The sequence below is a fragment of the Suricata suricatta genome, chromosome 5 (assembly GCF_006229205.1).
Source record: "Suricata suricatta isolate VVHF042 chromosome 5, meerkat_22Aug2017_6uvM2_HiC, whole genome shotgun sequence".
NCBI classification, from domain to species: Eukaryota; Metazoa; Chordata; class Mammalia; order Carnivora; family Herpestidae; genus Suricata; species Suricata suricatta.
The window spans coordinates 66,821,204-66,846,207 of NC_043704.1; the positions used below are offsets into that span (position 1 = coordinate 66,821,204).

Below are 25,004 nucleotides of genomic sequence, written 5' to 3' on the forward strand. Positions count from 1 at the left end.
CCTAAAAAAAAAAAAAAAGCAAAAAAATAGAGAATGTTGATAATCAAAAAACATAAAATTAAAGACAAATTAAAAACTACATAAACCTCAGTTTTGCTGATTATTTGCTGATGACCGGACTGAACCAGGCCAACAATAGCACATCTCCCAGCCCCAGGATCTTTCATGCTGAGCCACAGACAGTGGTTTTTCACTAAAACATTAACTCCAGTATGGTAGGGCACTGTTTGGGCTGCAAGCTTCTGAGTACACCTCACAGTTTCTCTCAGATTTCAAGCTTCCTAATATCCTTTAATAAATTTCTTTCCTGCTAAAACTAATTAATCCAGCAAACCAACATTAAGTCAATTAACAAACCAACTTGTCCTCCAAACAAGGCATCATGTCTGAGGAAGGAGCAACATTTTCTAACTAATGTACAGCTTATTTTCGCAATTTACACACACAAAAATGTCAATTTTTAATTCATTCTAAGTCCTTGTTAGTGCCAGATGATGCTCTTAGTGTTTTTGCTGTTTATAATACTACATTTGACAGTTCAGGAGGGGTAGAACTCTTGATTTCAGCTTTTCTACGGCTAACTCATCAAGGGATAGTTCTGCCCCTTTCCATCTGGGAGACCTGAGAGTTCTTAAACCTGTGTTAATATGGAAGATGACGGGTCCCCAAAGGTCTGAATCTCACAGGCCACTCCTAAACCCTACTATATGGGTCTTCAAAACTGCTACTGCTTACCAAAATATTTTAAGTGGCCCTGTGGCCCAGTTTTTAAGTATAGACAGTAAGTAAGAAAATCTGGACCCAAATTCTGTCTCCATGAATATGACTTATATATTATTAGATAATTTTCCCAACCATTTTTCTGAGCTTCAGTTTCCTCAGCTGAAAAATCAGGATAATAAAGGATCTACTCTGTAGGGCTGTTGTTAAATGGATAATGTTAGGGGACCTGGGTGGCTCAGACAGTTAAGCAGCCAACTCAGGTCATTATCTCAGTCACTAGGCATGGAGCCTGCTTAAGATTCTCTCTCCTTTTCCCATTTTCACCGCTCCTCTCCCCCCCCCCCCCGCCTCCCCCCCCCCGTCAAATAAAAAAAAATGTAAATGGTAATGTGTATAAAGTCTCTGGCATTTAAATATTTGATAAATGTTAACTCTTTAGAAAATAGGTTTTACCATTTATATGCATTAGTGGTTTTTCCTAATTGTCATCCTTGCACTAGCTCAAGGATATCCAGGAAATGGACCCTTTTCAAATTCTATAATACAGAAAGGCTATAATGGAATGGACACTAATTATTACCACATGGACATTAAACATGATTCTTCTCCACGTAACTCTTTTACCTTTGAATGTCCAAAGCACATTTTAAAATGTATTCTGAGTATTGCAGAACTATGAGATGATGTTTCCAATATTATATATTAGCATTAAAGAAAATAAGACCTAGTTTAGTGCTATTATTCCAGGTTTTTAGGTTCTATCACAACAGAACCAAACCCATGAGTTCTAAATAAATAGTACTAATTGTCTGGAACAAGAGTGACAATAATAATTTTCCCGAATTTACCATATACTAAGAAGTCTTCTGGCATGTGACATGAATTACCGCAAAATGTCCATGAAGTAGAAAATATTCCCAACTTACAGAAAAGGAAATTAAAGTATGGAGGACTTCAGTAATTTGTATAACTAGCAAATGGTAGAATTGGGATTTGAGCCCAGGCAGTCTGGCTTAAGAGTCATTATTCTTAAGTACCATTCTCAACGGCACAGTAATATACTTCCATTCTATATTTTAAACTCCAAGCACTGAGTTGCCTCCAAAATTTATATAAATAGGTGTATATTTAAATTATGCAAAAGAAGGTTGAATACTGGTAACATATCTTATATTGCCATTAAATGATAAGATAATGGAGACAATAAATTTTAAACTATGTTAATTAGTCAAATATTAAAAATGAGCTTATGTTTAATAAATATCTTATGAGGTTTTTAGCTAACTACTAAAAATGTGACTAAATCTTAAAATAGGAAGGAATTAGCCATCTTTGTATGGTTTGAAAAAGGGAATTTTCACTCTTCATTTATTAATCGACACATTTGGATTCCTTTATATGAAGATTATTATTTTTACACTGTCTTCTTCCTTCTGATACAGATCATGTAAATGGACACTGCACAAGTCCAACCTCTCAGAGTTGCGGTTCTGGAAAACGTCTGTCTAGTGCTGATGTTTCAAAAGTAAATCGCTGGGGTCCTGGAAGACCACCTTTTCGGAAAGCACAATCAGCTGCCTGCATGGAAATTTCTTTGCCAGTCACAACAGAAGGTAACTTAAACATACAAATTTTTGTGGAATCAATTAAAATTTGATATACCATAATAATGGGAGCTAGAGGACAAGGATGTTTAAAGATATTTTAAAACTACAGTCAGCTCTTGGTAATGAGTAACAGAGATTGGTCAAGCTATGGCTATAACTCCAAATCCATTACTTGCTACACCTCCTTCTTCATCTCTAAAACCAGGATGGCTCTGCTTATTGGTAGACACCTCCTTTTGTACAAAGGGAGACCTATGCTTTAATTTGTTCTCTATACCCCCAGCAACAGAGGTCCCTTCCATCTCAATGATGAGCTTTTAGTGTCTCTGTGTTGTTATTTAATGTCTTGCAACCCTAATTTCCTTAGCTGTCAAGTGAATGTGACAAGAAAAAGACAAGATCTTAAGTTCTTAAGTTTGCAATCTTCAACGTCATATATTTTTAAAGGATGAATTGCTTATTCGTGGAATGAGTATTGGAACAGAGATTAAAGTATAAGAGCTAGAAGGCCAGAAAGTTTTAGAGAAGGAGGAAAAAAGGAATCTTGTAACCTAATTGCTACTCTCTTGCTGACAACTTTGGGGAAAGATAAATAGAAAAAATAATCGCAGGATTTTCTGTAGTAATTCTGTCCTATAAAGTAATTCCCCATTTACCACCCCTCAAGAAACTTGTTAGTAATGACCTATATTATTATGCAAAAATTTAAATTAAAAAATTTATTTCCCTTAATAATATACCATATTAAATCTGGTTCATGGACATGCAGATAATGAATTTCTCTCTCTCATAGGTGTCTGTAACAACCTTGAATGTTGATGAATCACGAATGGAAAAAACTTTGAAAGCCTATTAGCTAGGAATTGTATAATAAAAGCAAAATGTCAAGGGTATAGAAGTAGCACTCTAAATTGCTGGCTTGAGAGTTGAGAATTTTGAGTTTCAGACATTTCTGCCTTAATTTGTACTGGATTCTGGGGAAATTGCTTACCTCTCTATCTTGGTCTCTATCTAAATCTATAACATTATATAGATTGTATCCAAGCTCCCTTTCATCTGTAAATTCTATTACAAACAATTATTTTATAACTAGCTGAGGGATGGAATGGGGGATTTAGGAATACTATATTTGTCTTTCTAGAAAAAGGATAATATAAGGAACTTGTATTTAATTCTTTTTATAAAAATTAATCACACTTGTACCTATCAAGAAAGGAAAGGAGTGAGTTAGTAGAAAAAAAAGGAATATGAGGAACTTGTACTGTAGAGCAATTATAAGAACAAAACCTTCCTGAGGTTCCTTTAACTGAGGATGAGTTTATGCTTGGAGTGCGCATATGTATGAGTGTTGATGAGCAAGAGAATTTGAAACTATCCTGCTAAAGCCCAATCAGAAAGATTACCATTAACAATGAGATGGCACCACGGTCTACAGCTTCTTATTTGGTTGTAGGCAAATTTAAACTGGATTTGGATTCAAGGTAGGTAGTCTGAAAGTAGTTTAGGGATATGACATTTGCTCTTTGGCCTTGGTAAATACTTCAATTTTTACAACTATAGTTACTCCAAATATAGCAAAACCAAAAATTGTGTTAGGGAAATGTATTCACCGCAGAACATTTGTGACCTTTCAGGTAAGTAGCCATAATGTTGTGAATAAGTGGGAATTGCCAAGAAATTATTAGGAACATTTTCAACAATTGAGAAATAGAGGGGAAATATAATAAAATGGTTCCAGAAATTTTTATAACCTTTACTACATAGACTAAATATTCTTTCCTGGATTGGAGAACTTCAACTCATAGGTGAGGTAATGTAGGGAGAAAAACATGGAGAACTGGAACTCTGAAGTCTAAAGTTCTGGTCCCAGCTCTGCCTGATTTATACTTCTGGACTTCAGTCTCTTCATTATCAAAATAAGCCAGCGAATTGGACAAGCTGTATTCCAAATCAGTTAATAAGGAACCAAATTCTAATGTTTGTTTTTATGTATAAAGTCTGACTTTACTTGTTATGGAAATACACTAACTTAATTTTTGTTCTTCTAAATTTCCACAGAAAGCCGAGAGAATTCCTATAATCGTTCTAGAAGCTCAAGCATCTCCAGTATTGACAAAGATTCTAAAGAAGCAATTACGGCACTATACTTCATGGAGTCTTTTGCTCGGAAAAATGACTCTGCAGTCTCCCCTTGTTTGTTTGTTGGAACTAGTCTGGGGATGGTGTTAACCATCTCCCTGAACCTACCTTCAGCAGATGAACAAAGATTTACAGAACCAGTCATGGTATTTCCAAGTGGTAAGAGTTCTTTATTCCTTAACTGCTATTTTTCATATTTTGATATAATGTACAACATTAATTTGTACTGATCTGGAAGAAAGATTATAAGTATTCTGTATATTGGAAACTATTGAGAATTTCATAAATCATATTCTGTCTCAACATTTGTGATATAACAACTCACCATTTCTTGGGATAAAATAGTATAATCATTTCTATGGTAGTAAACTGTAAGACTGCCCACCCAAACAATGCCTTAGGGAAAAGGTTTATGAAAAGCATTAGGGAAAACCTTAATGCAAAATTTAAAGTAGTTAATGAATTGACCTTTCCCAAAGTTCTATGCCAGAGTAGAGCCTATGAGTGTTTTTATATCATCCCTGAAGAACTCAGAACAATTAAGCTAGAAGCACTACATAGCTTTCAAATATCCTCAGTAACCTTTCCATCTTCTTTCAAAGGGATACCACACAATGTCTGTCCTTTTTATCCTAGTGCCTGAAGAATTTGACATAAGTTTGAATATTGTTGCTAAAGCATATGTTGTATCCTCTTCCTATTTGAATTATCTTTTTTCTTTTTAAAAAGATAAATGTGATTCCTCATCCACCTCTTGAATATTTAAAAATGTGTTCTTCTCAAAAACGTTTGCTTCATATCTCCTAAGTATAAGAAATGTTTTTCAGATAGTTTTTAGGTAAAAAAAAAAAAAAAGGAATTGTATTAATATATAGGATAAGGAATTTTATTTTAAAAGACTACATGTATACAGTATATATGCGAAGTTAGAGAGAGTGCCGTTTTCTTTGTTAACTGGTGTGCTAAATTCTCGCAGATTTTTACTTAATGTAGGTCGAATGGTCAGCTCCCTATTGGTGTGGCAAATTTAGATAAATGTATTTATGTGTGTGCGTGTGTGTGTTAAATAGCAGAAGTCGATATTCTCACTTCTGGAGACTAGAGGGCCAAAATTAAGAAGTCAACAGGTTTGGTTTCTTCTGAGGCTTCTCTCCTTGGCTTGCAGATCGCCAACCATGCCATGTTTTCACATGGCTGTCCTTCAGTGTGCATGTACCCCTAGTGTCTCCCTGTGTATTCGAACTTCTTCTTAGACAGAAACCTGTCAGTTTGGATTACAGCCACCCTAACGACTTCCTCTTCCTCTTTAAAGGCTGTACCACAAAATAGTCACCTTCTGAGGAACTGGGTTCTAGGCCTTCAACGTATGAATTCGGTGGAGGCACAATTCAGCCCATAAAATGCATTAATCTGTTAGGGTCACGGTATTTTAATTGTAAACCAATGAGAAAACATCTTATACTATGTTCCTAATTTTAAGGAAATATGCACAGTTCTCATACTGGTTGAGTTAGAGCCAGATTAGTGAGGCCATAATGAATTATTAAATATTAATTTAACCCACTATTTAATTCAATAAATTCTTATACATACTGGACACCAAACATGTACCAGGCATTTCTCACAAGTTTAAAGGTGAAAATCTATCTCTTGTGTACACAAGTTTACAACCCTAAGTGAAAGACTTTTCTAAGAGATATTCCAACAAATGTGGTTTCCTATGTCACAAGCTTAGAAATAAACAGTCTCTGGAACTGATTTAACAGATTTCTCAGTATTATGGGAAAGTCCTTTACCATTCTTACCAAGTAGACATAGACTAAAAATGATGGCAAATTACAAAATAAGTACAGATTTAACTTAATAATGTGATATCTAGTTAGTATTTGCAAGACTTTTCCTTATCTAGTTAAAGATATATAATCTTTATATTGTCCTCTCCAGTTTTCTATGTCATCATTCTCCTGTTCTGTCAAGACTTTAGTTAACATCAGTATCAGCTCACCAACTGTAACAAATGTACCACATTTATACAAGATGTTAATAAAGGACAAAGAGGTCATATGGGAATTCTCTGTACTACCTGCTCAATTTTCTGTAAACCTAAAAATGCTCTAAAAAAAGTATTCTTTAAAAAAGAGGTACACAATAAAGAAAACTATGAAGCTGAATTCTGATGTGTTTTATAAATATGCATGTAAAAGTGAGAAAGCCTAATTAGAAGATCATAAGACACTACTATGAACAACTATACGCATATAAACTGGACAACCTAAAAGAAATGGATAAATTCCTAGAAACATACAACCTACCAAGACTGAATCATGAAGAAATAAAAAGCCTGAACAGATCTATAACTACTAAGGAGATTGAATCAGTAATCAAAAACCTCTCAACAAAGCCCACTTCTATTTTCTAAGAAATCTTTTCACTTTAATTTACTGTGCTTGTCTGGACAACAAATTCTATTCAATAATATGGAAATTCGAAGTGTACTCAATCACTGAAGTTTAGAACGGAAAAGCACCTAAAGGTTCTCCATTCCCCTTAGTTATCTCTTTAGTCTGCATCAGAATCACTTGGAAGGTTTGTTACAGCACAGATTATTGGTCCCCACCCCCAGAGGTTCTAATTTAACAAATCCAGCGTGGGGTCTGAAGATCTGAATTTCTAACAAGCTTCCAGGTGATGCTGATTCTACAAATGCAGCTTTCCATATGCTAGGTTGGAAAAATCTGCAAGTCTTCACTCCTGTCCAGGGAAAAACCCAGTGCTTCCTCCTTTGTATTTCTTATGTGTGCCTCTTTTACTCTCACACTACGTCCACACGCACAACACTTTTGACACCACATGTGTGGAGGTTTTCCCCATAACAAGCAGTTCTTTGCAACACCAGCTGAGTGTCCCACAATTTAACTTAATTCTGACACTCTCCGGAGATAACTGTCAGAGCCCACAGGCTAAGGGCTTATTTCCACAAAACTGCTCCCTGTCCTTCCTTCAGATGCCAATCACCAGTCTAGTTTGTCACCCATGCTTCTGACGCATTGGCTATAAATCTGAGGTTCCCACAGCACCCTCTTTGGGTTCAATTAATTTGCTAGAGTGGCTCACAGAACTCAGGAAAACTGTTTACTGACTGTTTACCAGTTAATTATAAAAGGATACAGATGAACATCCACACAGAAGAGATGTGTAGGGTAAAGTATACAGATAAGAACACAGAGCTTCCGTACCCTCTCCGGGAGCGTCAGTCTCCCCGCACTTCCTCCTCTTCGCAAACCCGGAAGCTCTTCAAAGCCCTTCCTTTTGGATTTTTATGGAGGCCTCATTACTTAGGCATGATTGACTAAATCATTGATCACAGGTGATTGAATTCAACCTCTAGCCCTCTCCTCCCGGAGGTAGGGAAGGGACAGGACTAAAACTACCAACTCTCTAACACATTGCCGGTTCCTCTGGAAACCAGCCCCCACGCTGGGGTAACAGCCATAAGTCAACTCATTAACATAATAAAAGACACCTGTGTTTTTCTCCTCCTTGAGGAAATTCCAAAGCCTTAATTTAGGAGCTCAGTGTCAGACACAGAATAAAGGCCAAAATAAATGTTTATTATAAATAACAGTATCACACATGCAAATTAATTACAATCCTGGATAAATTTATTTCTCCATACTTTATTTCTATACTTGTGTAGCTGAACATGGCTGGAGAAAAACCTATAACCACAATAAATAGTCTCATTTTGAAATAAATCATCAATAACTTCAAGTAGGCTCCTATGCTGCTGACTAATGTCCTCTCTCCCACACTCTTGAACAATCATATATTTCCTCTACTATTCTCAAACCTCAAATACCTCCTCCACTGTTTTCAATGTCAGCTAATGACCACGTGTCCTCTTTCACTGAGAAAGTTGAAACAAGCAGATAACTTCAACCACCACATCTACCAACCTGCTTATATATCCATGGTCTTTATATTTTCTCCCGTTATTATGACTAAACTATGTAAGTTGCCAACTTGGCCAGCTTCTCTTACTTGTATACCCAAGAAAGTCAATCCAGCAACTTTTCCTGTTTCCTTTATATAATTATATTTATATTATTACACCTAATTGTGTAATTAATAAATACTTATCTTTCTGCTAGATCAGCATATAAACACGTGGTTCTTTCTCCCATTAAAGGAGAAAAACTTGGGGTGCTTGGCTGGCTCAGTCAGTAGAGCATGCAACTCTTGATCTTGGGGTTGTGAGTTTGAGGCCCACAGTGAGTGTAGGGATTACTTAAAATCTTTAAAAATAAGTAAATAAATAAATAATAGAGAGACACTGTCTTGAATCTATTCCTCTATAATGCTCCATTTTATTTATTTTTCTTTAATGCAAAATTCCTTGAAAGTTTTGTGTTATATTCACTATCTCCAATTTTATTCTTCCATTCTCTCTTGGGTCCATTCTAAACAAGCTTTCTCTGATACCAATCAATAAAAACCTCTATATGGTCATCACAGACCTCCTTGCTAAATCCAATGGTCAGTTCCAGGCCATACCTTACATGCTATATCAGCAATGTATTACAGAGTTTACCATTGTCTCTACCTTAAAAACACTTCACTTGGATTCCAGAACAGTATATTTATCTACTTTTCTTCCTACTGTTATGCCCAGATCACAATATCGTCCCCAAAAGCTAGAGACCACCAGGGAGACTGAGTCAAGTGTGCAAAGAGCATTTATTATTACGGGCTTAAGCTCGGGCTCACAGACTCCACCAGCGCAGTGAATCCATGCTGAGAGCCCCGAACAAGGGCTGAGCAGGGTTTTTATGGGGTTTGGGAAGGGGGAGTTACAAGAAATTGTGACATAGGTACAGTGACTCGATCATTATCATATAACAGCATCGGCAACAATTTTAACCATACACATTGTCCAGAGTGTTCGTTACTTTTGGCGGGACCCAACCATGACCTTTAGTGCTTTTTTGAAAATAACCGATTACAGGGTGGGCTAAAGACCCCACGTGGCGTGAGTAGCTGGTTAATCTAGTATTAAACAACAGGTAACTATAGTTTCCATCTACAGGCCTGTCCTTAGGAATGTGGTGGTTAGGGTGGTTGCTGGCCTTTCCTGATTGGGTGTTACAAGGGTGGTCTCTCCTGCCTTGGGCAATGTGTAACTGCCTGGTCGTTTTGGGGAAACTGAAACTGAAGCCTTTATGGTCAGAGGGGAAACTTAAAGCCTGTCATGGAGTCAGTTTGGTTCAGACCTATGTCCTTTCACCTACCTTTCTAGCCATTCCTTCTCAGTTTACTTTGTTGGTTCCTCCTCATTTCACTTGACTTAAAACATCAGAATGCCCAAAGACTGACTCAAACCCTTTCTCTTTTTATTTACATTCAAGGCCAAAATGACTTTAAGCCTGCCTTATGACTTTATATACCATTGATAATCTGATGGGTTATATGTTTTTATTTATAGTCTGGAATCATCTCCAAATTTCTGAGATAGATATCCAGTTACTTGACATCCACATGGATGTCTATTAATCATCTCAAACTTAACATGTCCAAAATTGAGTTTCTGGTTTCTTTTCCTTTCTCCCATATTCATTACCACATCTGTTATTGACAATTCCATCCTTCCAGTTTCTCAGGTCAGTAACATTAGAATCATCCTGGACCACTATGTTTCTTTCACTATAAATCTAATTTATTAGCAAATTCTGTTGGCTTGACTTTTATAGTATCCTCAGATTCTGACCATTACTTACCACTTCTGTTGTTACCACCAGATTGGAAGAAACCTTTATCCATCCCTTGCCTTGATTTATTGTACTAATCTCTTAACTGTTTTCCCTTTGTTCAACTTTGACTCCCTTTGGAATATGCCCAACAGAAAGAGTGATCCTGTTAAATGAAAATTAGATTACATCACTCTGTTCTCAGAATCTTCCTCATACCAAGTAAAATTCTAAGTCTTTACGGTGTTCTACAAGACCCTGTATAACCTGGATCCTTCTCTGATCTCTCTGATCTCATCACCTCTGAGTCTGTCCTTTGCTGATCTAGAAAGTCAAGATCTGTAAAGAGTTTGAGATTTTACTTTATTTGCAAGCTAATAAAGTTAGGTTGCCAGTTTTATGAATGTTGATAGCAGATAAAAGACTCCCGGATTAGAGATGAAAGATAATCAGATAGCTGACTAGTAGTCAGTATATCAGCATTTTGTTCTGGTTTCCTGAGTCCTGATTCCCACAATATGAAGAAAGAAGCCTTCTCTTCTATATTAATTAGTCTGCTCAAGACACCATAAGAAAATACCACCGATGGGTGGGTTAAATAACAGAAATTTATTTTCTCACACTTCTGGAGACTGCAAGTCCCAAACAAGTGTCCCAGGAGTGTTGGTATCTGGTGAGAACTCTCTTTGAGTTGCAGACAGCTGCCTGTTCACTGTTTTCTCATAGTGTTTCTTCTATGTCCAGAGAGAGTGAGTGAGCTCTAGTGTCTCTTGTTTTAAGGATACTAATTCTATCAAATCATGGCCCCACCTTATGACCTCATTTAATCTTAAGGGTCCCATCTCCAAATACATCCACACAGGGGGTTAAGTCTTCAACATAAGAATTTGGGGGAAGGAAGAGGTAAAAACATTTAGTCCATAACACCTTCTACTCTATTAAAACTTAATCACACCTTTCCCCAAGAGTTCCTATCTCCTTTCCTGCTTTATTTTTTCCTTAGTATTTCTTAGTGTCTAATATCTCATATATGCACTTAGTTATCATATATGGTCTGTCTCTATCATCTAAAATAAATTCTAGGAAACTAGGGATTTTTCTTTGTTTTAGTCACTGTTATATCTCCTAAAACAGGGCCTAGAACACATAATAAGCCCTCAGTAAATATAAGTGAAGGTTGTAGTAGGTAGGCTGCCAATGTGAAAAGCTGGAGTAAGGTACACTTCCAGCCAGTGAGACCTCCTTCAAGAGGAAAGTTCTAATTATTTGTGTGGTGAATTATTTACCATAGACTGAATTGTGAAGATCTTATTATACAAGACCTAAATTTAAACTTACTTTGCAATGAAGTGTATTTCTGAATTAGTAGTGGCTTAAAATTTGGACTTAAGGCTTTTGTTTATTTGTTTTGTTTTTTAAGTTAGAAAAGATTAATGGCAAGTCATAAGATTAATGATACATATTTGAGAAAACCTAAGCCATGTATAAACCTACTGAACAGAACATAACCAAAGCCTTCTTTATCACAAATTAGGAAACAAAACAGCTGTTTTGGCAAGGGCAGATTATTGAGAAATTGTCATTTTGATGCCGACAGTTTGTAAGCATCAGGTATAAGTAAAATATGACTTCCAAAATGTAGATTTCTTATCTTTTTAACTGACCTTAGGCTATCTCTAAATTGAGGGTGCTAAGATATTTATAATTAGAAAAGTTTTCCCATGACATGTAATTAAGGAAATGCCACTTTATAGAAGAATGAATCCTAGATGAATTCTAATTAAATCACTGTCATAGCTTTGGGAATTTTTTCCCACCTAGAACACTAGGAAAGCAGTTCTTTTATTCCTTGGCCTTCAGACTTAAGTGCCTAACTTAAGTCTCCTAAGGAGAACATAAGTTCTTCTACCTTCTCTAGTTCCCTTGTAGGACATTTGCAAGATTCTTCTTTTAAAGGCATATTTTAAAACACACCTGGGATGTTAAATCATCTAAACATGTTATTTTAAATTTGATAAATTAAGTACTTTAAATTATAAAGTACTTTATATGGAATGTATTTTTATTTATTATCCTTACTTTTTCAAGTGTCTGTCACACGTACACTTTTGAGGCAATATTAGCCTCGGTCAGTCATCCCCTTACTCTCTCTACATGATGCCAGAAGACAAAGGAAAGAAAAGGCTGTGTGGGCTATGCTTATGGGAGTTTGGTAATGTCCAAAATTCAGTCTATCATAAGTTGCCTGCTAAGTTTTACAATATCCTGTTCTCTGGGACTGGTAAAAATCACCCATAGGTGATAATCTGGCATGGATATTCAAACTTGGAGAATCCAGGTGAGTAAACTTCTTTTCTACATAAACATACATAAGCCTGGCAAAGAGCCAGAGAAAGTTTTTGGGTTTTTTAATACAATAAGAATTGCTAGCATGAACTCTATAAGTTAAAATTCCATGAAATTTATTCCAGGTGTCCAATTTCAGAAGAAAAAATCTATTTCTAGTACATAAGCCTAAGAAATGAGGAAATGGAATCAGATGCATGATTTTTTAAAATTGTAGTTACTTCAATAAATGAAAATTTAAATTTTCTAAAATTTTCTTTTAAAAAAGGATTTTAAGGGAGACTATATAATATAGCAAAAGAATTCTGGATTAGAAATTAGGAAACATGAATTCTAGTCCAGGCTTAACCATCAGTTGGTAGAGTGTGTGCAACTCTTGATTTCAGGATTGTAAGTTTGAGTCTCACATTGGGTGTTGAGATTACTTAAAAATAAAATCTTAAAAGTAAATAAATAATAAAATGAAAGGATTTGACAAGTTGATGTCTCAGGCCCCTTTCAGACCTAACATTCTATGATTCCAAGTTATTGCAACTGATGAACTCACAAATTTACTGATTTATGTGTGTATATTGCTGCAATATTATGTATGTATATTACTGCATCGTGACAGTATAGACATAAAAATCATACATAATTATAGAATATTTATTGCCCATGAATAACAGCTGTTTTAGAATTTCACATGCCAGTGATATGAAATTGTCTTTATAGGTACGTTCCTCTCACTGAAAGGAGCTGTGCTAACATTCTCCTGTATGGACCGAACTGGCGGATTAATGCAACCGCCATATGAAGTTTGGAGGGATCCAAACAACATAGATGAAAATGAAAAATCTTGGAGAAGAAAACTGGTCATGAACTGCCCCTCTCCATCCCAAGAAATAGGAGATCATCAGTATACAGTAATCTGCTCAGAAAAACAAGCCAAAGTCTTCTCACTGCCTTCTCAGACTTGTCTTTATGTGCATAACATCACCGAGACATCTTTTATACTGCAAGCAGACGTGGTGGTCATGTGTAACAGCGCCTGCTTGGCATGCTTTTGTGCCAATGGGCATATCATGATAATGAGGTACTTGCCTTCCTTATAAATTATCTGGTAATCACCACAGTGTGAGTAAGGTACAATTTTGAAAAGTATATGTGTAATGTGCAATCAAGAAGCAAAGAGATCATTCTTTCACTATGTTCGTGAATGTTTGTTTTATTGTTTGACAATTTGAGGAGACTATGGGGTTTTTATTAATTTTTTTGCTAAAAATGCTTTGCATTCTGAATGAAACAATACATTTTAATTGATTTCAAAGAATCTAAGGAAAGACTGATATTTCTGGTCATTCACACATTCATTCAAGCACTTATTGAACATATATATCTCCCAGATACTATCTAGGCATGAAATATAAAAATGAAAGAGTTATAAGGAAAAGAAATGAACTTATTTTCACTATGGCTTATCATCCACATAAGAATTTTACGTATAGAATTTAACTTGATCCTATGGTTTCCATATGGTGGACATGGGCAAACAAAATATTATTTGCATCCTCCATTTTACATATGTTAATAAATCAAAGTTTAAATTCACCTGAGATTACAAGTCTAGAAAGAAGTGATACCAGCCATGAACAGTGTATTAAAAGTCATCACTACAACTGTAATATAATACTGTGTAAGTTTAAGGTATACAACATGTGTGTGTATATATATATATATATATACACACACTATATATATATATATAGTAATTTCACTGTGTGTATATATATATACATATATATGTATATATATGTATATATATAAATGACTACCACAGTAACACAGTTAACACATCCATCACCTCACATAGTTAGATTTGTGTGTGTGTGGTGAGAACTTCAAAATCTACTCCTCTAGCAACTTCAAATATACAACACGGTATTGTTAACTATGAGTCAGCATGCCATACATTAGATCCCCCGAATTTTTAATCTTATAACTGAAAGTTTATGCTCTTTGACAACCTAATTAATATAGTACCAACTGAGAGATTTCATTATACTGTTAGTAAATTAGAATAAAGTTCATGAGACACAAAATTAATTATTTAATGATTTTATGAATTCAACCAACACTTAATAAATATAATCTATGTAGAAGTCACTGTCATTCATTTTAATACCTCATCTGTTTCTAAAAATCACTGAGATAGTTAAGCATTATACTAGGCCTGTGAATCATATAAAAATTAGTAAAAACATAGTCCTAATCCTTAAAAAGCTTACTATCAAATTGGGGAGATAAGACAGATACGCAAGTAATAACACAAAGAACATATATATTCCAACAGAAGAAATATAGGGTTAAATCTTCTAGTCACAAACTAAGTTCTCAGAATTCAAAGACATGAGATAGTTGGTATATGTTATTAAATATGAGATACAGAGAGGAAAGTAAACTAGAAAGGTAGATTGGAGTAAATTATTGAGGACCTGTAATGGCAGGCTGATGAGTTTGATATTAATCAGTTAGTAGGAAATAAGGGTTTTAAAGCATGCAATTAACCTGCTCCAGCTATACATCAGGAAATATATATAAAGGGAGAGCTTGAAATGGTCTTCTGAACTAAAGTTTTAGCTATATTGAAGCAAGGTGCAAACAGAAGTGAGAGATAATTGAGGGAAACTTGCTAAATATAAAACTGATTGATTGTGAAAGGCAATGGAGGTCATTAAATCTCAGGATTAGGGGAGAATTTAAAGGTTGAAAAAAAATTTTATGAACATGGGTAGTAATGATGTCATTAAAGCAGGAAAGAAGAGAATTTGAAAATGCTGAAAGTGAAAAATTTGAGGATGAATGTTTGAAATATGAGGTGTTTTTAAGTGATCCTGCAGAAGTTTGGCAGGCATTTTAAGGTCTGGACTCAGAAAAATATGGTAGATCCAGCTCTGGAAGTCATCTATATAAATGCATTAGTGAAAGTTACAGCAGTGAATGAGATCATCAAAGAAGATAGCATAAAAAGAAAAGAGAAATAGACTGATCTGGAAACAAAAACTTGGAGCTATCTCTATATTTATGTAATAGAATAAAAAAATGCAGCAGAGGATATTGAGAAGTCATCAGAGATATTGGAAAAGGATGAGTGCTCGCTCAGCAGCACATATACTAGGAAAAGGACAAGAATAACTTCATGAAATAAAAAGGATAGAAGACTATCCACACAAAAATAGAAGACCACCAAGGCAGTGTCAAGAGGCAGTCAGATATAGCAGAGCGCCAAAGAATTTGAATAGAAGGAAAAACACTCAGCCTGGCCGGCAACTAGTAGGAGATTAGTGATCCTTGAGAAAACAAATCTTAGAAGCATAGTGGAGGCAAAAACTAAATTTTCAATGGAGCTAGAAAGAGGCAGTGGTATAGATCAGGAGTTGACAAACTATAGCCCGCAGACCATATCTATCCTGCCCTTGCTCTAACCTTGATATTGTAAAGCTGGCAAGCTAAGAATGGATTTTATATTTTAAGATGTTGAAAAAATCAAAGAGTATATTTCATAATGTGTGAAAATCACATGAAATTCAAATTTCAATGTTCATAAATAAAGGTTTTTTGGGATGCAGCCGCACCCATTTGTTTACCTATTGTCTAGTTGCTTTCTCATGACAAGGAAGAGTTACAAAGCCTACAGTATTTACTATCTGGTTCTTTAATAAAAGTTTGCCAACCCCTGGTGTAGATTATTCAAGAAACTTTGTAGTAAAAAGAGTTATGAGAGAAAGTAGCTCAAGAGCAAAACTGGGCTTTCAAGAATATTTTTATTGTTAGGTTTTCTTTAATAGAGGAGACATGAGTAGATTTGTAAGCCAAAGAAAAGTAGTTAGAGAAAGGTTTAAAAAATTAAAAACAATAATCTATTTTCTGCTCATTCTCTTAGATATTTCTGGTTCTGTCTCTGTATATCTGGTTTTCCTTTCTCAAACTATTTTTCAGTATTTGTCATGAAAATCTTTCCAGTCTTGTGTGAAAATGAGGACTTAACTCCTGGATATGCCTTAGTTATGAGGGGAAAAAAGTGTGTATCATACATACCCTCCCCTCCCAAGCTTACATTTAGTGACTGACAATTTTTCTTTTAAGACATTAAACTGTTGTCACAATTGAGATTTTTATCTGATAGTGATTACGTACCCTGTTTTTACAAAATTTTAGTGAGTCTTGTTTTCTCAAGTGGTGTTGACTATATATGAAAATTAATTTCCATTTAAATAAATATGTGCTACCATCCACATTTATAAGGAGGGAAACTTCTTGAGAAATAAAATAGTTTCAAAAATAATAGGAGTCCTAGCAACAGGAGAATTAAGATGCTACCTCTGTCTTCCTCTGGTCTATGGAAAAACTGCTTTACATCATAATGTCTACTTTAATATTATGTCCTACTGTAAAATCTTCATGTGTTCTTGAGGATCTCAAAAGTATTTAAAAGGCAATTATTTTGGGATGATTTTAGTAATTTATATAATATGTAGGGTGAAGAACTGAATCCTTCAAATTGGCATGCTCCTGACCTTGATCATCTTCTCATGCTAAGTATTTTCCTAGATCACTCCAGATCCTATCAGAAATTAACTATACTGAACCCATTGTTCTCAAGACCTAGTGTTCTGGTAGTTGGCAGGTAGGTAATGATTGCTTACATGCTAACGTACCCAGACCTAGAAAGTAGTAGAAAGGAAACAAGAGTCTTATCTATAAATGAGTTCTTAAACTGTTGTTAGGTGCATGACACTATTTCCTTATAAAGTGTCCCTGCACAGAAAAAATCTGTTTTCTCAGCTTTAAATGCACATGGTTCCTAGGTCTTAGGAAGTAAATTACTCTTTGCCTTTCCAACCTAAAGTGATTAAACCATTTTTGTTTTCTTGGCTTACTTGTATTATCCTACATAAACAAGATAGCTTATCAGAAAAGTCCATTGGAATCCCTTTCCCCACCACCACCCATTAATTTGACAGAATCTATCATGGAAATCTGTTTAACTAGGTTTGTTTTGGTTCACAGCCTAAAGACCTTAATTACTTGAAATGCCATAACATATTAAGTCTTTGAAATAAATATTTTATACTTACAGAATATCTCAGTTCACACAAACCACATATCAACTCCTCAATAACCATATGTAGCCAATAGCTACCATATCAGACAACATAGTGCTAGAACCTCATGGAAACCTTGTTCCAGTTGCATAGATTTCAGATCCCATTCTATATGGTAAAGTTCTAGGGCTTAACTTGTAATAACAAACTACTTTCATAAAAGAAATCAGTACTTTTTTTTTCAAAGTACTGGTTTTATGATCTGGGATAATTTAAAATCATTATGCACACCAGAATCAGTTGAACAATTTCAAAGATTGAGATTTAATGGCAAGTCTGTTTTTATCCTTTTGGTATTAGAGGTGTGATTTAAAAGCAGTGAGACTAGTTTCTTCAGTAGTTTGCAGAACTGGCTGTTGTGACCATATCCAAAGGGACATTCTGATGAGTATTTAAGCAAAATCATGGATAAGGATAAGACTATAGCTATTTGGTAAGACACTGGACATGAGTGGTATTCATTTGCCTATGCCTAATTCTGATCTATTAGCTATAACTTATTCTCATTCTCATATAGCCCTAACCATGTTTATTTACTAAGCGTGCCTTCAACACAGGTGTCCTAAGTCATAGATAATTTTCATTTCCTGTGTATAGAGGGAGTAGAGGAAGGGAAGCAAAACCACTCCATTGACAGGCACAGTGAACTGGATCCATTTTATGTCTCCATTAGTGCTTAACCTCCTTACACTCAGGAGTTTTGCCTTAAAAGGGGACAGTAGGCCAAGTACTTTCTTGTGGTGATGTTTCTCCTCATAACCAAAGACTACAACCATATTGTAGGAACTTGTGAAATGCTGCAAAAAGATTCTGAAATTGCTGGCCACTGAATTTAATCCACCCTTCAAAGATATTTGCTAAGCATCTATGTGGATTAAGGGAAAGGACCAGGCCCATGATTTTTTGTGTATATGATTTTATGTGAGAGTCTAGTTTTTTTTACCACTGAGACTTCAAGAGAATAAAAAGAAACAACCATTAAATAGTATTATAAAAATAACTTCATATATAAGGAAATGTACATTTTACACAAAGAAATGAAAGCTTCTAACAACTTGAATATGAAATGTGGATTTGCTTTGTTCCATTCAGCCTACCTAGTCTTCGCCCAATGTTGGATGTTAATTATTTGCCACTGACAGACATGAGGATAGCACGGACATTTTGTTTTACCAACGAAGGTCAGGCATTATACCTCGTCTCTCCTACTGAAATTCAGCGGTTAACATACAGCCAAGAGATGTGTGATAATCTACAGGTAGGTCAGGCACATTTATGAATAAGCATTGGACATGGTTGTAAAAAGAGAATGAGAGAGATAGCTAAAAGCTAAATATTACTGTGCCAGGCAATAAATATGCCTTCCCTAGATATGTTTTGAATATATGTTCATCATTGTGACCCCTGTCAAGTTTAGTGTGGGTCTAGGGAAAAAATTAGAAAGAAAGAGGGGGACTGAGGGGAATATGCACAGATCATACACATTAATTGTTGTTTTTTGTTTGGTCATTTTATTGCTTGGTTTTTTGACTATGGGGAATCCTCTGTAAGATTATAAACTCTCCCTCCAAGGTGGGGAATATGCATGCACACACAAAAATTTTGTATACAATTCAGGGAGTTCATGGACTTTTTAAAAAGAGAAATCTAAATCTCAATTAAGAGCCATACAAAACAAATACACATGCTGTGGGTTAGAATTGGGCATTTGTGTTTTATCATAGCAGTGAGCAGAGCCTTGAAACAGAATAAGTATCAAAGCTTAGCAAAACCTTGAATAACCTCATACATTTTAAAGATATACTAATGTGAGTAGGCATCATGGACCTGGAAAATAAATCCTCCATTAGAAAAAAAAAAAAAAAAGAAATACCTCATTAAGATATTTAAATTAGATTCTGAAATATATTTTTAATAAATGTCACTTATTAATCCCTTTACTCATCATTACTGTAATTATTTTTACTACTATGTGCTAAGTAAAATGGAAACCTTCTTTAAAAAAAGCCTTGGATAACCTAAAAATGGTTACAAAATTTTAAAAGAGCATCTTAGAGATTTAATTTGTTCAACTCCTTTATTTCACAAAACAGAAAACTGTAACCCACTCATTTTATTACAGAGGTTGAAAGTAAAAGCTCTGAACTATTTACGTTGTATTTTTCAAACTTGTATAACTTTGGGAGTTTTACTTAGCCAACCTGTACGCTCTGCCTTAGACCACTGTCATAAGAATTAAGAACAGCACAGTGCCTGGAATATAGTACATTTTAAAAATAAATAATAATGTTCCTATTATTGTTATTCAACAAATGCTGTGGAGTGGTTACCATATCCCTGGTACTTGGCTAGGTTCTAGCTAAGGTACAAGTCTCCCCCTGAGTGTGGAGCACAGTAAGTCAACAGACAACCCCCTCCCTCTGTGAAAGAAACCATCTATGTGTGTCCATTGGTTGATGGGATAGCAGGGAGGGCTAGTTAGAATAGGGCTGTGAAAGGTGAATATGATGTCTATGGGTATGGATGGCTGGGAATGGAAAAGGAAATGATATTCTTGGCAGAGTAGTGGTGTGCAAAAATCTCCTGGGTTCAGAAAACTGCCAACAAAGCACAGATTTAGACAGTGAAAAGGATAGAGGAATAGTGCTGGAGAGTTATTCAAAAGTGGATCTTGGAGCACCCTGTGAACTCCGTAAGGAATCTGGCATTTATCCCAAGGGGATAAGGAAGTCATCCAAAAGGTTTAGCAAATTTGTTTATTAAAACTAATATTCTGGTTGCACGTGGTTTTGAAGAATTTGAGACAACAGTTAGGAGGGGTTTTTAAAAAAATAATTAAGGCCCAAAATAACAGTGGCTTAAAATAAGGCAACCAGCAGTGAGAATAGAAAAACATTAGCAGATTCAATAGTAATAAAGTGTCATCGGTTGTATTGGAAGGTTATTAGATGTAACAGTGAGGGATAGGAAGGAATTAATAATTATCCCTGGGTTTCTGGCTAATTAAATGGTGCTGCCACTTCCAAAGGAAAGGGATCCAGGAGGAAAAGTGCAGGTCTGGCGAGAAGTGAGAGAGACTCATGCCGCAGGCTCATGGACAAACTGATATTAGATCACAGATCTCTTGACTTTTGGTTGAAGTTCCTTCCTCCATACCAATGGTTTTCAAATTTTGGTCTGCTTCAGAAAGACCTGAGGAGCACATTAAAAATTTAGATAGCCAGAGGACATTTATGTAGATTCTGAGTTAGTATGTGTGGAATGAAGGCCAAGCATCTGTATTTCTAACCAGGTCTTTCTTTAGTCATTCTAAAGCACATCAAATATTGAAAGCAGTTGTATCTCACTATGCAGTTGCTGCCTATTTTGACTCATTTATCTTGAACTATTTCCTAATTTTGGACTTCATATAAAAGTAAATCCAAACTTCCTCCACATGCTCTCAAAGGCTTCCTACTTCAGAAGGGTAGTTCATGGTTAGTCCAGGATCTCAGACAGGAGAAAGGCTATAGCCATTGAAAATGGAAAAGCAGTCCAGATTGTGAGTCACTGATCAGACGGAAATGAATCCTAGGGTGTGTATATTAACTTCTCATACTTTCTAACTATAAAGGGGAGAAGAGAAGAGGGCAGGAAAACGAAAATTTTAGGATGTAAATTACAGGAAACAGGAAGGAAAAGGAGGTGGAGAAAGCAATGCCAGAAAGAAAACTGGGAGCAAAGAAAAATCACCAGGAAAATATATTGAAAGCAGATTGTTTTTCATTATGTGCTGTAACATTCCACAGTGTTTTATTATTACTACTAATTTATTTTTAGTTACTCTAATGACTTTTTGTTTGAATTCGATACAGGACATGCTAGGAGATTTGTTTATTCCCATAGAGACACCAGAAGCTCAAAATAGAGGCTTTCTCAAGGGACTGTTTGGTGGAAGTGGACAAACATTTGACAGAGAAGAGCTCTGTGAGTAACTCCTGATTATGAAACTATATCACAAAATAGAAGACCTGTTTCCGTGCGTGTGTGTGTGTGTGTGTGTGTGTGTGTAACTTAATTATGGTCTCAAATTCTAGACTAGGGTTTTTTGCTTCTATATCTTGAAAATTATTTTGACCAAATATGAATAAAATTGTTTACTTAATATTAGGAAATGGCTTAATAAAAACAATGCATGCAATTCATACAGATAGTAGGAAGCTAATAAATATATCATTTGCAAGTAGATCATACCCACAAGGCAGGTGAAGATACTCAGTTACTGAATTCTGGAAAAAAATGTTTATGGATCTGCCACCTTTAACCACTGCTGGGAAACAGATTCTTTATCCAGAACACAGGTTTATCAATGCTACAGAATAAATTACTTTAAAATTCTTCCAGTAAAACTCTGATGAACAATAATTGAAAAGGAGTAGAAAGATACTGGGGAACATTTTCAGAAAGAAGAATGTGTTTTCCAGAATATCTCACCACTATTTAGTCTTGCAGATCAAAACTCCTTTTCTCTTGAACTTCCAACCAAGCAAAAGATCTAGATGCCTCCATGTGATGGAATATTATTCAACCATAAAAACAAATGAAGTCTGATACATGCTGCAACATGAATGATACTTGCAAACATCAGGCTAAGTTAAAGAAGGAAGACCAAAAACAGACCATGTATTATATGATTCCATTTATGTGAAATGTCCAGAATAGGCAAATCCATAGAGACAGACAGCAGATAGGGATTGCCAGGCACTGGGGCAAGGACAGATGGGGGAGTGACTGCTAATGGGCACAGAGTTTAAACTTTTTGGAGTAATGAAAATGTTCTAAAACTAGATGATGGTAGTGGTAGTTGCAAGACTCAGTCAGTACACTGAAAACCACTGAACTGTACACTTTCCATATATAAAGTATGCGAATTATGTCTCAATAGGCTCTTATTTTAAAAAGATAGATCTTGATTCCATTCCTAATGTTACATCCTGAGAATGCTCACCAAATTTCTATCAAGATAGCTGTCTTTCAATTAAAAACTTCCTAAAAATTCATTAAAATTAAACTGGACTTTGTAAATGATAGAGAAATTATTATTCTTTTATAAAGTAACAGAATTTTAACATATGTATACCCATGTCCATCAGGCATAGACCCTGTTGTCTAGTATTTTACTTACCCTCAACACACAATTTAAAATAGTAACAACTGAGGCCTACAGAGGATGACAGCAAGATGAACAGAGAGGGTAGGAATGAAGACTTGGGCAGAAGTTTAAACAAATGAATTGGCCTAAGGTTGGAACATATCCTAATATGGGTTAAATATGAAATCGCCTATATTGTGAGCTCCCTGACTCAGCAACGCCAAGAAATGCAGTGATGCCATATTGCATGGAACCCACACACATAGGCACAAAGACAGGCAGTAACAATACAGTTAGTTACCTCACAGTCTCAGTCTCTTTCATAGGTGGGTAAATGCCAACATCTCCAAATACACATCTGTGATAGGACCAAGTGTGTCTCTCTCTCAGTGAGAATTATCACGATAGAATTTAATGTAAGTACTTTGGTGATAAGCTTGATTATAATTATTTGAATTACTGACAATGGGTTTTAAATTGCTATGGCTTAAATTCCCAGTTGGGGAAGCTTCAGCAGGAAAAGCATCGCGCAGCCTTGCACAGCACATTCCAGGCCCAGGTGGTATAGAAGGGATGAAAGGTGCAGCCGGAGGGGTGATGGGAGAGCTGACTCGTGCCCGGATCGCACTTGATGAGAGAGGACAGAGGCTAGGAGAGCTGGAGGAGAAAACTGCCGGCATGATGACCAGTGCGGAAGCATTTTCCAAACATGCACACGAGGTAAACTGCTTAATAGAGGCATCTTTAAACAGCAGTAGCTTTAAGCATTCAGGTCCCGCACAAGAAAACCCAAATATAGATGCTACTCTAAGTAATCCTGCTTGAGAGCCAAGGTAGCTTGAATCTCATTATAAGTATTTTAATTTCCCCAGTATTTGGAAGAAAAATGTTTTTAACTACTGTAGTGATACTGCTTTACCTTAGGAGATAATTTAAAAGAAAATTATTCATTGGCTCTGATGCATTGTATTTATATTGTTCACCTGCTACTAGAAAGGTGCTTAGGTACATTATATAATTTCCCCTCAATCAAAAAAAAAAAAAAAAGAAAAAAAGAAAAAAAGTGTGAGGGACACTAGAAGCAGGAATCCACACACTACTTTTTGCTTCAATCATTAAAAATCAGCTGAGTCTTTACAGCTTATTTTTTAAATCTTTTTCATATGCACCTTATTTCAAAAAATGAAGTTTTATGAATTTTGTAATTTAGTTAGATATGCATGATTAACTCAGATGAACTTGCTTTGATTAGTACTTTTAAAGACTTCTAAAAACATTTTATTGTGACTATTTTTCTTTGCAGCTAATGCTGAAATATAAGGATAAGAAATGGTACCAATTCTAAACTTCTAAAGAAGCTGTTGACTGCTTTGAGAAACCTTTATTCAGGGAAACCAAATTTATTCCCAGCATCACTATTCAACTTGCTAGAAGCCAGTTTCTTCTACAAAATGTTTCCATTCAGTCCATCTGAAGTTATCATAAGGGAAATTTATTAGAGACACTGTACAACCCAAAGCTGGAACACTGGTAAAAATCCCAAGACACGGCTGAATTTGTCTTTTCCCAGCGTGGAATGGAGCTATCATCTTGGCATGTCATTTGCTAAGGATTTACATTTAGGAACTACGGGGAGTCCTTCTGATTTGAAAAAAATCCTGTACAAACAAAAGCATTAATGCACTTAATGAAAAAAAAAATCTTTGCATGATAAATTAACATCTTAAGAGGAAAAGAAAAAAAAACAAGCATGTTGTGACAGAAGAAAAAAGATTTATGGCAAACTATTTTTATAAATTTGGGCCACACCTGACAATTTAAAAATCTGCATTAGAAGATATCAGTGTATTTCAAGTATATTTGCCATACCCAACTGAAAAAGAAAACCAGAATTTTCTTCTCATCTATAACTTTCATTATACTATGACATTATTGAATTCTAATGGCAAGAGTCTGATTAATGTTTCTCTCCACACATCATCACAGTTATCAGTCATAATCAAGTATTACCAGTATATTAAATTATCCCTAACACAATTATTTCCACTTCTATCATCTCCAGAACAAGTTGCTATTTTTAGTCATGAACCATGCAGGGCTTGGTCACCTCAAAAAGCATTTTTTCTGTCTGGCTTGTGCTCTGTAGGGGGTTGATGCTAAGTTTGGGGAA

At 35.4% G+C, this 25,004-nt stretch overlaps 1 protein-coding gene and 1 long non-coding RNA gene across 2 annotated transcripts in view; one reads left to right on the forward strand and one right to left on the reverse strand.

Moving 5' to 3' along the window:
* The window catches only part of LOC115291790, a 91,357-nt gene extending 81,032 nt beyond the window's left edge, over window positions 1-10,325 (reverse strand). Inside the window, exon 1 of the long non-coding RNA XR_003908672.1 lies at window positions 10,244-10,325. This is a non-coding gene — a long non-coding RNA (uncharacterized LOC115291790). The remainder of the gene's footprint in view (window positions 1-10,243) is intronic.
* The window catches only part of STXBP5L (syntaxin binding protein 5 like), a 361,836-nt gene extending 337,243 nt beyond the window's left edge, over window positions 1-24,593 (forward strand). Inside the window, exons 24-30 of the mRNA XM_029939407.1 lie at window positions 2,166-2,336; window positions 4,389-4,628; window positions 13,274-13,634; window positions 18,796-18,961; window positions 21,558-21,669; window positions 23,334-23,554; window positions 24,138-24,593. Coding sequence (XP_029795267.1) covers window positions 2,166-2,336; window positions 4,389-4,628; window positions 13,274-13,634; window positions 18,796-18,961; window positions 21,558-21,669; window positions 23,334-23,554; window positions 24,138-24,179 — 1,313 coding nt within the window. The 3' untranslated portion in view covers window positions 24,180-24,593. The remainder of the gene's footprint in view (window positions 1-2,165; window positions 2,337-4,388; window positions 4,629-13,273; window positions 13,635-18,795; window positions 18,962-21,557; window positions 21,670-23,333; window positions 23,555-24,137) is intronic.
* Window positions 24,594-25,004: the final 411 nt, after the last annotated feature.